The sequence below is a fragment of the Acinonyx jubatus genome, chromosome D2 (assembly GCF_027475565.1).
Source record: "Acinonyx jubatus isolate Ajub_Pintada_27869175 chromosome D2, VMU_Ajub_asm_v1.0, whole genome shotgun sequence".
NCBI classification, from domain to species: Eukaryota; Metazoa; Chordata; class Mammalia; order Carnivora; family Felidae; genus Acinonyx; species Acinonyx jubatus.
The window spans coordinates 59,579,175-59,593,120 of record NC_069393.1 but is presented as its reverse complement, the minus strand read 5'-3'; the positions used below and the strand labels follow the sequence as shown (position 1 = coordinate 59,593,120).

Below are 13,946 nucleotides of genomic sequence, written 5' to 3'. Positions count from 1 at the left end.
AACCCAGGGGCTGGGGAAGACAAATGCTGTCAGCATCCTCTGCGGGCCCGTTAGGGAGCGTTCCACTTGGGGAGGCAGGAACTCCCTCCAGGAGGGTTCCAAAATGCACATCATATTGCTTCGCCCACCTACGGGCCACGCAAGGAGAAGTTCTGCTGGGCGGTAGAGTTCCCCTCCCTGGGCAGAGACAGAAGCCTGGTCCTTCCCTTAAGGCAGGGACTTCCTTACATGTGACTCTAAGTTCTAGGTGGATAGTCCTAAGGAGGAGGTAAAATGACAAGTGAAAATGACAAGTGATTCTTTCCTTAGGAAAGAATCACTGGCCCAGGATGGCAGACGCTGGCACACCAGTGGCTCTCCCATGGCCTAGAAATCAGTTCTTAAGTCCCTGCCTGGTAGGCAAGACTTCAAACAAGCCCCCACGATTCCTCAAGATTTCCTCAATCTGTACTGTTGACTTCATCTCAGTCTACCTCCTGTTGTTAACTATTTTACACGGATGTTTTATCTTCCTGACTGCAACTTAACTTCTAGAGGGCAGAGGTTTTGTCTTAAGTATTTCTTTTGCATTCTCCTCCACATCCAGCACAGTGTTGGGCACAAAGTGGGAGACTCAGTAATACATGGTTTGTGTATCAAATTCCAGGGCCTGTCCACATTTCTATCGTATCCTCTTTTTCCTAAAGATTTAAAACAATTTTTTTAATGGTTTATTTATTTTTGAGAGAGACAGAGAGAGAGAGAGACAGAGCATGAGCGGGGGTGGGGCCGAGAGAGCAGGAGACACAGAATCTGAAGCAGGTTCCAGACTCTGAGCTGTCAGCACAGAGGTCAAACGTGGCTCACACCCACGAACAGCACAGCACGATCATAACCTGAGCTGAAGTCGGACGCTCAACCGACTGAGCCACCCAGGTGCCCCCAAGATTTTTATTATTTTTAAGTGATCTCTACATCCAATGCAGGGTTCGAACTCACAAACCTGAGATCAAGAGTCACGCTCCACCGGCTGAGCCCACCAGACACCCCCCTATCACATCATTAAAAGATCTCACGGAGTGCTTGCCTTGTTTCAAATGTCATTTCAGCTTCCGGGTATGTGAGAAAACTTGTTTCTGCTTTTTTTTGTGTCTGATTCTAACCTGCTTGTGGAACTTTACAAAGTATTCCAAACATCAGAAATATACCCTTGGCAGAGAGAGGGTTTAGGGAAAACTCCTTAGGACAAAGTGTGGCCTCAGCAGAAGCATTACCCAGCCTGCCCTTGGTCCCGTGGTCTCTGCTCGGGCCAGGGGCCTGTCCTCAACCGCTCCGTGACTTCTCTCGGTCCCTGTGTGGACCAGGGAAAAATGCAGCTAGGAATCTTGCAGGATGAGCCTTGAAGTATGAGGAAGGGGAACAACAACAACAACAAAAACCCAAAGTGCTGCAAGAAAAAAAGAACAGTCGCGTTTTTGGGATCGATTTTATTTGGGCTTCTCACAGTGGTTAGAGCCACTCTGTCTTCAGAACAATCACAGCACAGGAAATGCGTCACCGAGACTGCCCAGAAAAGTCTGACCAGCTGAATCTTATTGCTTAAAATACACATATTCACAAGAACTGACAAATGGTGATGTGCCTCACACAGGAATGTGTTAGCATTTGCAAATCTTCTGACTGTAGCACCAAACCCTCGACCAGACCAACCCCTTCCTTCTTGTTCACCTGGAAAACCAGATTCAGTCAAATCTCCCTGGCCCCCTGACTAGTCCTTCAGCTCCCTATTTCCACCTCTCTCCTGGCAGGGGAGCCCCCCCCCCCCTTGGCAGGGGCCGGACTGTGACCCCTGGAATCAAGCCCGGCTCCGGCAGCTCCATTTTCTTCTTCTCATGCCTTTAGGGCAGGACGCTGCAGTGACCCCAACAGTTAACACGCAGGCCAGTTCCCCACTCCCAACTGGGGAAGGAAACTTGAGAGGGCCAGGCTTCATCCATTTGATCAGTTAACTGAAGAAGGATTCATTCTGGTGAATCCTTCAGTGAGTTGTTTGGGATTTTATTTAAAAAACAACAACAACAACAACAACAACAACAACAACAACAACGGTGGAAGGAAAGGCATCTGAGGGCTGCAGACACACTCCCACCCACTCCTGCCACACACGGGCTTGCTTGCATGACACTGGACCTCGGCAGAGAGAGGTAAGCCCTTTGGCTCTGTGGTGTCTCCCAAACTCTCCTGGCAATTCCAGGCACAGGGCTGACGTCTGGGCCACAGCTAGTCCAAGCTTGTCATTGAAGATCCAATCAAGCTTCTGTCTGAAGTTCCGCCTTCGCCTTCTGTGCCGAGTGGTTTTGAACACCCCCTGGGGGCTGACACCTAGGGCCAGGAGGCGCCAAGGGGGGCAGACAGGTTCAGAGCACGTTTCCATTTACAGGGAACAGAACACAGGCCTCCGAGTGTCCACGGAGCGATGTGCAAATTGCAGTGATGGGTAGAGGAAAGCCTCTACTTCGAGCACAGTTGTCTCTGGCAGACGCGGGGCTGGGGGGGTGGGGGGAGGCCTGCCATTGACAATGCTGCTGGATACACCCGAGTACACAGTCAGACGTTTGTTCAGTAAACAGTAAATGTGTAAAATAAATTACCTTGAGAGCGCCATTTCTGCTCTGAACGTGTGGTCGACGTGAGCACAATGGCTGCCATTCAAAGTATATTCACAGGAAAACAGGGCTGGGGACTCACACACAATGGACAGACACACAAAGGTTATCCAAAAAGTCATTGTACACAGACTTCACTTTGTTCAACATGGATTTTGGTTTTGTGGACTCCAAACGCAGACACTCGTTCACCTCACAGCCTTGGATTTGTCTATTTTTGTACAAATATATATATATATATATATATATATATATATATATATATATATATATACACATACATATATATTTCCTTTCTTACTGCAATGTCAATGCCGAATGTGAATATCATCGTTCGAGAGAGGGGGAAAGAACCAAACTCTTCATATGAACAGCACTGGACAGGGAATGTTAGTTTTAGCTGTTTGCTTTCTCCATTCAGGTTATTCCTATCAAAGCTCAACTACAGTAATAAGGATCCTGCAGGCCCTCTGGACCACTGCCTTCACCCTCCTACTGGGGCCACTTAGGCTCTTTACATAGGCTACAAAAATAGTTACCCCACTCAAAAAGGGGGCTGGGGAAGGACTGGGAAAGGGCATGAAAACCACAGATAACCAAGGCATTTTTTTTTTCCCGAGTGGTCAGTTTAAAAAAAACAAAAACAAAAAAAACCCCAGAAGAACATATTCAGAATCAAGAGAAAATACTGTGTAAAAGCCAGGCTATGGGACCACTCTTTCTGAGGACCCACAGCCTCCTCATTTGTTCATAGAGAACAGCGAGACATGAAGGCCTGCAGACTGTGTGTTTGGGTGGGGGAGGACCCTGGTCACCCGTAGGCACAGAGCAAAGGACAGAGATGCAGAGAGTTGCACCCAGATCCACTGCCACGGCTTAGGGCCTCCTGCAGTTCCACAGAAGTTCAAGATAGCCCCAAGCCTGCCCAGGAAGCATCTCCTCCTGGCTCAAAGGCAGCCAGGCTCTTTAAAGGTCAACTTGGGATAGAGGCACAGACTTCCCTTTTCTGGCCTGCCCCCACTGATAAAGTTCTTGTTTTCAGCTCTGTTGTTGTTTAAAGAGAAACCAAAAAGAAGGTGATGTGATGTTCCACACTGAACCAGTCTTGTGGCCAGCCAAAACCTGCTGGGAAGGGCCCCTCAAGGATGCCCAGTGGTACACTGACCTGATCACCTGGAATCTGAGAGCAGCAAGCCCCCCACCAACCTACCACACAACTGCCTATCAGCTCTCCTCTTCCCCCAGGACGAGCCCAGTTCTGGCTCTGCAGACATTGGCAGCGAGGGGTGACAATCCCTGGGCCTCCGCGGCCTTCCTTATTCACCCAGGGCTGAGACCTGCCACCTCTCCCAGGCTGAGACACAGCAAAGTTCTCTTAAATGAACACCAGAGCATAAATCCACTCCACCACCAAAGTCACCTCAGGGCACAGTCTCAGCCCCCTCCTTGGGGCTTCTGAAACACACATCTCTCTGACCCAAGCAGGTACTGAGATATGACTTGAAAAGAGAAAAGGGGGGACAGGGTGGGATATGAGGAATGAGTCACAGAACGAACCAACCTCTCAGCCCTCCACAACGCTGTGCTCCTGTGGGCAAAGAGGCATCCACACCCCCAGCTGCAGCTGGAGACGTAGGAAAATGCAGGAGCGAGGGGCGGGGGGCAAAGAACGGAAGTGGCTGTACCACTTTTTCTGAAAGTCACTTAATGCTTCTGTCATGATGCTCCCCCCTACCCTGGTTGCTGTGCCAAGTTCTCAGGCCACAGATAGGGCCTGCTCTAGCTGGGGGAGCTGCTGCTCTGCGAGTTTGGGGAGTCCTGCTCATTGATGGTGTTCAGCAGCAGGCACGCGGGCGGCCGTGGCAGGTGGGGGTGCCCGGGCTCTCGGGCCTGCTCCTCGGAGGGCTGGCAGAGCCCTTCCTCCTCGTCGCCGGGGGGCCGCACGTGGCAGCTGTCACAGAAGTCCAGGGGCCCATCCAGAGCATCATCAATGAGCGTGTTGAACTCTTTGAGGTCGTCGTCATGGTGGCCCCGGTTGCACACACACACCTCGATGCCCGAGTCACCCGTGAAGCGGCGATGTCGGCCAGGAGTCTTGTCTTTGCTATCGGGGAGGGCGCTGCCTTGCTCGGAGCTGTGATCTCTCAGCAGCTCCTCCTTACAGTCGGAATCTTTGTCCAGGAAGGCCCCAGGGTCCAGCTCCCCCAGGCCGGCCACAGAGCCACTGGGCTCCATCCCAGGGGCTTTGGTGGCTGCTGTGCTGGCTGGCACGTCGGAGGGCTCAGGGTCAGCGATGCTCGGGGGTCTCGTGCTGCTTCTGCTGGGCCCCGACAAGGGGCTGCTCTGCGCCCCCTGGGGGCCCCTGGTGGGATCGGCGCCCGGGGGGCTGCCGCCTGTGGGGCCACACTGCGCAGGCAGCTGCTGCTGCTGCTGTAGCTGGAAGGCACTGTACGGTGGGGGAGGAGTCGGAGGTCGGTTCACCACTTCCTCATAAGGAGGTAGTAAATAGTTTGGCAAAAACCCTAAAATGGGGAGGCAGGGAGGAGAAATTACCGCACTGGCAATTGTTGTAGGACAGACTGCAAAGCTTGCACTAAACATATGCCTCTTCCCCATCCCCACCCCCCATACCCGTGAAGTGACAGCTACAGCTCCTGCTTGTGGGCAGGGCAGGGGGATGGGACAACTGTGCAGAGGAGGAGGGACAGACTGGGAATGACCTAATCTAGCTTCTTGAAATCTGAGAGCCCCTAAAGCTGCTTCATAGGCAAGACTTCTGCCTGTCTGCAGTTAAGGCAGAGGGTTAGGCAAGTGTGGTGGGTGGCCAAGAGATCGTTCCTGCCAGGAACAGATCTGTTTCCACATGCCCCCAAGTCTCATGTTTCTTGCTCAGACTGTGTCCTCCATCTATGTCCCATAAGGCCTCAGGGTCAGGGACCCTAATTTAAGACTTCCTGACAACGTTTTTTCCCCCCTCCCCACCCCACCACCCTTCCAGATGCATATGATGTAAAGGGCCCTTTTTTCTGGGAGGGTAGAAATCTGTGTTGTCCCTCAATCTAGAGTGGCTGGAGGTGGTCTAGAGAGACAAACCAAGCCTCATCCTGACTCAGATCAGGAGCGGGTGGGTTACCAGCGAAGGGGGAGGGTCCTGCCAACCAAGGCTTATTATCTTTCGAATGTGCTGAATGTCTCAAGGCACAGATGGTCTGGTTATAACAATAACTGCTAGCATTTTCTGAGCACTTACTATATGCCGGGCACTGTGCTAAGCACTTAATGCTTCCGGATGTGTAATTCCACACCTGTGGCCACTTTCTTTTATAGAACACACTGTAGAATGGCTGGGCCTCCAATGACCCTTTGAGAGGTCATGTGTGAAGAACCTCCCCCCGGGGAAGTCACGTGAGTGTCCTTCAGTGAGTCACCACGTTTCTTGGTTCTCAGGAAGTCCCAGTGTCACCACCACAACCCCCCGCCCCAGCCACCATCTGCCTCTTTTATGGCAGCCTTGGCTCAGGCATATCACAGGGCAGTTAGCAAAATGGAAGGATTTCAGGCCACGGGAATCTAAACCTTGATTTACTCACATCATACATCCTCTGACCATCTGCCTTAAAAAAATAATTTGCTAAAGGATCCAAAACCCGGTCAGAACCTGGCCGGTGTGGATTTGGACCGGACCAGCGGCTTCACATGCTCCTCTGTGCCGAAGGGGAGTGCCCCTCATTCCCACAGCTGCAAGACTCTGTGCTGTGCTGGGTAAGAGGACCCACTGGGGCCCACAGTCTGTGTGTCCTCCCTGGGGTGGGGGGGGTTGGCGGCTTTTCGTGTACGTACTGAAATAAAATGGCAGCGCTGAGTAATTGTGGGCCTCTCGGTAGGCGATCAGGTTGATTTCATGCTGCCGCTGCTGGGCCTGAAGGCGATGCTTGGCTCGGCGGTGGTGGCACACACAGCAGCAGCTCAGGATGATGATGATGGTCCACACCAGCCAGAACCCTGGGGGCGGGGAGGAAGGCAGAGAGGCACACGCAGCTCGTGAACAGCAGCCAGAGGGGCAGCTTTCTGAGTGGGGGGGGGGGGTCCCCAGACAGTGCCCACCTGGTCGAGGCTGGCACTGTCGGGCCTCACCGAGTGAATTCGTATTTGGAAGCTGTGTTCAATTTTCACACGTGCTTGTGCCAGAGTGAAAGATGGGGTGGGAGAGGGTGACAGGCACCTGTCTGGCACCGCTGGGCCTACGTGTTAGGTTTGGTGGGCATGAAATATGCTCACCTTTTAGGACAGCACACTCCTCCTCTTTTTGTCCCGGACACAAATGCTTCGGCCCTTCTTATTACGCATCTCCCACTCCCACCTCCAAGCCCTGCTCAGTACCGTATGGTCAGTCCACAGCCTCACTTCCTGCTGCTATATGAGACTACTCACCAAAAGCAAAGAGCCCCTCAAAATCCCAGTGGATTAGCAACTGCAAAGGGCCTTGGAAGGGCTGCCTGATAAGAGAATTCTTAGGATTCGCTTGATATCACCAAAAAGATCACGGGCTTTTTCTCTTCCACGCACACTGGTGTAATACAAGTCACTAAAGTTATACTTGGAAACATTCTAATCGCCTCAGGTCCATCTCTTCCCTAGAGAGTGTAAATGACTTCCTCTGCTCTTGATATAATCCAGTACAATTCCATCCCCTACAGTTGCAAATAACACCCCCACCTCCCTTTGGCCTGTGATTACATTAGACTCAGGGCCATTAGCAGCCTCCCCTTCTCCAGGCCGATTATTTCTTCTTGTTTCCCACTGTGTTCTCTTGGGTCAGACTCAGAGAATCTTTGCAAACCCCAATATAAGACCCCTCCCCAATCTTCAAATGTATGCAGAAAATCCTTGAGCAATTTTGTTAAAAAAAAAAAAAGAAACACACACACACACACACACACACACACACACACACACACGGAGGGGAAGAGACTGGAAGGAAAAACACAAAAATAGTGACTTATTTTTAAGTGGTAGGATTAGGAGAAATTTCAATTTTGCCCTTAAAATTATAAACCTGGAAACAAAGTAAATTAAACTTAAAAATGTCTGTGACCAATTTTATATTTTTGCTGTCCTTTCTTTAAAAAATTAAGAGGGGAAGATGCCTGGCTGGTTCAGTAAGTGGAGCATAGACCTCTTTTGGGTCGTGAATTCAAGCCTCACATTCGGAGGAGAAATTACTTAAAAAATAACAATAATAAATTTCTAGATAGGTTTTTAAGTTCTTCTGGTAATGTATTCACACAATGAAATGACATAAATCATTTAACAATATTCATAGAATCGTACTTTTGACATATAGAGATGTTTCTAACATTAAGTGAAAAAACCAGGGCACCTATGTGGCTCAGTCGGTTAAGTGCCTCTTGATTTCAGCTCTGGTCATGATCTCAGTTTGTGGGTTTGAGTCCCACAGCAGGATCTGTGCTGGCAGTGCAGAGCCTGCATGGGATTCTCTCCCTCATTCTCTCTCCTCCCCCACTTGTACGCGTGTGTGCTCTCTCTCAAAATAAATAAATAAACATTAAAAAAAAAAGAAAAGCAAAATACAAAACAGCATAAAATACGATCCTGGGGCACCTGGGTGGCTCAGTCAGTTAGGCACACAACCCTTGATCTTAGCTCAGGTCACGATCTCATGGTTTGTGAATTTGAGCCCCTCTGTGATGTTCAGCACAGAGCCTGCTTGGTATTCTCTCTCTCCCTCTCTCAAAAAATAAATAAGTAGGGGCGCCTGGGTGGCTCGGTCAGTTAAGCGTCCGACTTCGGCTCAGGTCATGATCTCGCGGTCCGTGGGTTCGAGCCCCGCGTCGGGCTCTGTGCTGACAGCTCAGAGCCTGGAGCCTGTTTCAGATTCTGTGTCTCCCTCTCTCCCTGACCCTCCCCTGTTCATGCTCTGTCTCTCTCTGTCTCAAAAATAAATAAACGTTAAAAAAAATTTTAAAAATAATAATAATAAATGAATAAACATTAAAAAAAAAAAAGCGAAGCCACCTTTGACCTGGATGACAGGACAGTAGATTTTCTGGTATTAGATCTCCTGTTTTTTGCTTATCTGCATTTCAAATTTCTCTAAGGTGAACATGTAGTTCTTAAAAATAAAAAGGATATATATAGTTCTCAATAAAAAATTTATCTGAGGAACAATTGTAAGGTGAGTTGTTACTAAGAACAGATTACTGTTCATTTGTTCTCTACACCTGATTAATTTCAATTTTTTCTATTACAAATGCTACCTGTATTTTTGATTACCTGCTTTGTGATGATAAATTTGTGTTTAGAACTTAAGCATTTTCACATGAATCTCTTACCAGAATGAGTTAAGATTATTAAGAAAAAAAAGGTGGGGCGGTGGGGGGGGGTGCGCCTGGGTGGTTCAGTCGGTTAAGTGTCTGACTTCAGCTCAGGTTATGATCTCACGGTTGTGAGTTCCAGACCCCACATCAGGCTCTGTGCTGACAGCTCAGAACCTGGACCCTGCTTCGGATTCTGTGTCTCCCTCTCTCTCTACCCCTCCACCACTCATGCTCTGTCTCTCTCTCAAAAATAAATAAACATCTAAGAAAAAAATTTTTTAAGAATAAAAATAACTTAAAATAAATTCTAAAAAAAAGCCCTGGGATTCCTGGCTGGCTCATTCGGTAGACTGTGTGATCTCAGGGTTGTGAGTTTGAGCCCCGTGCTGGATACAGAGCTTACTTAAAAAAAAAAAAAAAGCCCCCCTTTCCCCCAAACAAACTTGTATGTGAATAAACCTGCTTTTATTCCCCATTTGTACCAGAATACAATATCCCAAAAGATTGCACTGACATTTAGGGTGTGGCTTCTGGCAATGGCTCTTTCTGTCTCCCAGGGGTGTTCCTGCTGAATCTTCTCACAAAGCCACCACAGTGAAACGGGACAGTGGTACAGCAGCCTGGTCCTGGCAGGCGGGCAACACCATTGTATGTATGACACCTAATTGCTTTCAGCACATGTCAGTGTTCAATGGAACCTTCTCCTGAGGCCTCCCAACCAGAGAACAGGCGGAGGACAATGGGCTGAGGATTTTTTCCCTTTATCCCATCGGCAAACAGAAAAACCCCATTTCTTTTTTTTTTTTTTAAACATTTATTTATTTTTTAGAGACAGAGAGAGACAGAGAAAGACAGAGCATGAGCTGGGGAGGGGCAGAGAGAGGGAGACACAGAATCTGAGGCAGGCTCCAGGCTCTGAGCTGTCAGCACAGAGCCTGATGCAGGGCTGGAACCCACTAACCATGAGATCATGACCTGAGCCGAAGTTGGACGCTGAACCAACTGAGCCACCCAGGCACCCCTACCATTTTTTTTTTTTAATGTTTATTTATTTTTGAGAGAGACAGAGACAGAATGCGAGTGGGTTGGGGCAGAGAGAGAGGGAGACACAGAATCTGAAGCAGGTTCGAGGCTCTGAGCTATGAGCACAGAGCCCAATGTGGGGCTCAAACTCACAAACCGTACGATCATGACCTGAGCCGAAGTTGGACACTCAACAGAGCCACCCAGGTGCCCTGAAAAACCCCATTCCTAAGCAGAGAACATACACATAAGGTGAAGTCAAGAAGTCTCCTTTGTGGTCTTTCCCAGACTCGCTAATGACCTTTGCTTAATTTCACTTATATTTTTCTCTCCTGCTGCTGGTTGACTGAGGACTGAATAAACACCATCACAAGAGCCCTCAGAAATGGTGCTGAGGCCAGAGAAGAGCTCTGGGAGGGAAGTGGTTCCCTGATGCTGTCCCGTAACATCCTCAGCCCCTGCCATCTGGATCTGTGACCCTTTTCAGGGCTGGGGGTTGGTGGCACAAAAAAATACAGTGCATTCTGCTGAAGAGTCTGGTTTCCAAATGCATTTTAGAGTCCAGTCTAAGAGTTTCTGGGCTAACCACTCGTCCATATTACCTATATTTCTCTCATCTGCCCAGCATAGTCTCACAATCCTTTATATTTCTTGGTATACCTTTAACGTACATTCTCTCATTAGATAATTAGCATCCAACTCAACTAGTTTTTACCTCCCAAGGCATTTTTTTCAGTAGTTTCTTACCTAAAAGGTAAACCAACTTTTAACCTTTATGCTGCAATATAAATGATCCAGGGACAGTATTTCTCATTTTATAGACTATATAAGAAACATGATTTTATTTTTTAATGTTTTGTTTTTTGTTTTTCTTTTTTAAAAATACTTATGTATTTTTATTTTGAGAGAGAGAGGGCAAGAGGGAGAGGGAGAGAGAGAGAATCCCAAGCAGGCCCCACGCTGTCAGCACAGAGCCCCACTCCGGGCTTGATCTCACGAACCACCAAGATCACGACCTGAGCCAAAACCAAGAGCCAGATGCTTAACCAACTGAGTCACCCAGGCGCCCCAATGTTCATCAGATTCTTAAGGGAATCCTTCATCCAGAAAAAAGACTGAGATCCACCAAACTAGGAGTATAACAGAAAAACAGATTTTTTTTTTTAAAGGAAAAATTAGGCAGGGCAGGAGACTGGGGGAAGAAATGAGACAACTAGAACACACACCCTTAGCAAAACTGCCTTAGTCATATCTAAGAGAACACCAGACAACTCATGCGTCCATTGAAATTCCACCACGCCACTTCTTTTCATGTAGAATAACAGGTAGAAAAAGTCTCCCTACCAGGTACCAGTTGTGTGATGTTATATTTATGTTACAAGTCTCAAAATGAGTTCTAATTTGTTCATTTCTTTTTTTTAAGTTTTTATTTATTTAGGTAATCTCTACACCCAACATGGAGGTTGAACTCACCACCCCAAGATCAAGAGTTGCATACTCTTTCAACTGAGCCAGCCAGACACCCCTCTTCAGTTCTACTACAGTATGACAAAAGATTATGTGTGTGGGTCAAAACGGAGGGAAATCTAACTTGGAAGCAGAATGCGACTAGTGGCAAGATGGTGTGTTAGCACAGGTCCAGAAAAGACCCTTAATGAGCTGGTCCCAATGGTGGGGTTAATGTGGGAAGGCAAAAGGCATTCTCGTCTGGCCCTCACAAAATGGACTCTCTTGGGAGTCACTGGAGTCAAAGTAATGTCCCACCAAGTTTAAAAGGGAGATATCCAGACTGGTCCCTCCGGAGTTGTACAAACTTTTGATCTTTTTGCTAGATTTCACAAACAAGGAAGAAAGTTTACAAAAGGAAAACCTAATGAAAGAGACACACAGAGAAAGACAGAAGCATGCCCTCCTTTCCAAACACACATCTACCCAGAGACTACATTCCCCAATGACAACTTTGAAAGCTGTGATCTCATGGTGGGGAGCATTTGTCATGCTAAGCAAAACAGAAAACAAGTTTTGAAAAACAATCACAGTTCAATGTAGGAACTGAGTCATGTGGCCCAGAGTTCACTATAAACTTGGGAAAACACCACTCCCCAACGGGGCAGGAAATTCCTCATTAGGAAGCCAAAGCATACTGTAAATTAGCTCTCCTTCTACGTCATAGGATGGTGGGTGACCTCCCTGGCCCCTTAAAGCTCTCAGCAGGAGCTCCTGCCACTGCCTCTGTGGAAAAGGCCTGAATTAGGGAACAGAAGACCCCAGAAGACTTACAAGTTCATCTGAAAGACTGGACAAGCTTCCTATAAGCATGACTGCAGTTATAGAAGGGAAGAGGCAGTGACCTGGATTCAAATCACAGCTCACAAAACTACTTCCTAGCTTTGTGACCTTGGTAATTTTGTTTTCACTTCCTTCACCTGTAAAATGGGAGAATAACAGTTTCTACCTTACCGGTCACTGTGAGGAATAAACAAGTTGATATATGGAGAGTCCTCAGAACCATGCTTGGCATATAATAAGTTCTCTAGATTGTTACTACTATTCTTGTTACAGGTATGACCACCTATGGGAAGGGTTTTCTTTCCATTCCTCTTTTATTCCCCCCAAAAAATACTCCATAAAAAAGCAACAGTGGAACAAGTCCAAAGTCTGCTTCTCGGTTCTGTTCTTGGCTACATTCATTGGAAAGCTAGCCCAAGTACTACTGATGAACCTACTTTTGTCCAGAAGCCTGGACCTCTAGGAGCAGGGGTCCAATCGGGGCTTAGAAGAAGGCCCCAGCTTCCCACTCTCCACCCTGCTAAGGGTGGCAAATGCCATGGGCCTTCCTTACAAGCAGCCCAACAATGGACATCTTAAGATAACTAAAAAGGAAAATTTAACAGGTGGAAAACAAGCGGGGCAGTCTTAAACAGAATTTCATGTCACCTCAGAGGGATTCCACTGCCCAGAAACACTCCCCTCTCCCTAACTAAGGCCCAAACAAGGGAAAACTGATACCCGGGTGAAGGTCCCTCAAATTATCTCAGGAGCAGAAATTCCCAGCTCTGACCTCTCCTTGGACAATGTAGCTTGGTGAGTGGAAAGAGCCCTAGGATGAGAATCGGGAGATCCAGGTTCAGGATCTTTAGCCTTGAGCATGTTGGTGGCCTCTCTCACCTTTGGTTTTCCTCTTTGCTCTACTTGTGCCATGAAGGGCATCCTCAGGTGGAAATTAAACACGCACATTCCGGACCTTCCACGACCTGGGCCCATCACCTTCTAGTCTGGCTCATAGTTCTGGAAGGGGGTGGCTTTGGAGGGAGGCACACTGACCCTACCAGTCATCTGCATCCAAATGAACAGTTACTTAACGCCCCTGGGTCAGGACACATGGGGATGATATGCGTACCTAGCAGGGTTGCTCTTGGGGTGAAAGGAGATGATGTGATTGAAGACCTTACCGGTGCCTCATATGTAGCAGAGCTCTGTGCACATTAGCTCACTTCCTGCTCCTTCCCAGACAAGCCCCACAGGCCCAGGGGAAGGGTGAACAACATCACGCGTACAATGTTCTTTCCCATGGGGTCCTGGCCTATGCTGTTCCTCTGCCTGCAAAGCCACTGTACCCTTCTTCATGTTCATGTGTTTAATTTTTTTTTTTAACGTTTATTTTATTTTTGAGAGATAGAGAGAGAGCGTGAGGAGGGAGGGGCAGAGAGAGAGATGGAGACACAGAATCTGAAACAGCCTCTAGGCTTTGAGCTGTCAGCACAGAGCCCGATGCAGGGCTCAAACCCATGAACTGTGACATCATGACCTGAGCTGAAGTCAGATGCTTAACCGACTAAGCCCCCCAGGGGCCCCTATGTTCTTCATGAGTTTAAATCCTATCCAGCCTTTAGGGTGCACTTCAAATCCCACCTCTTCCACGAAGGCTGCCTGAATCTTG

At 48.2% G+C, this 13,946-nt stretch overlaps 1 protein-coding gene across 4 annotated transcripts in view; it reads right to left on the bottom strand.

Annotated features, from left to right (window-relative positions):
* Window positions 1-728: 728 nt before the first annotated feature.
* Window positions 729-13,946, bottom strand: part of WBP1L (WW domain binding protein 1 like) — a 60,741-nt gene continuing 47,523 nt past the window's right edge. For all 4 annotated transcript variants that reach the window (XM_027062965.2, XM_053207693.1, XM_053207692.1 and 1 more), the window contains exons 3-4: window positions 6,486-6,647; window positions 729-5,167 (exon numbers count right to left, since the gene is read on the bottom strand). In XM_027062965.2, the coding sequence (XP_026918766.1) occupies window positions 4,425-5,167; window positions 6,486-6,647 (905 nt within the window). In that variant the 3' untranslated portion in view covers window positions 729-4,424. The remainder of the gene's footprint in view (window positions 5,168-6,485; window positions 6,648-13,946) is intronic.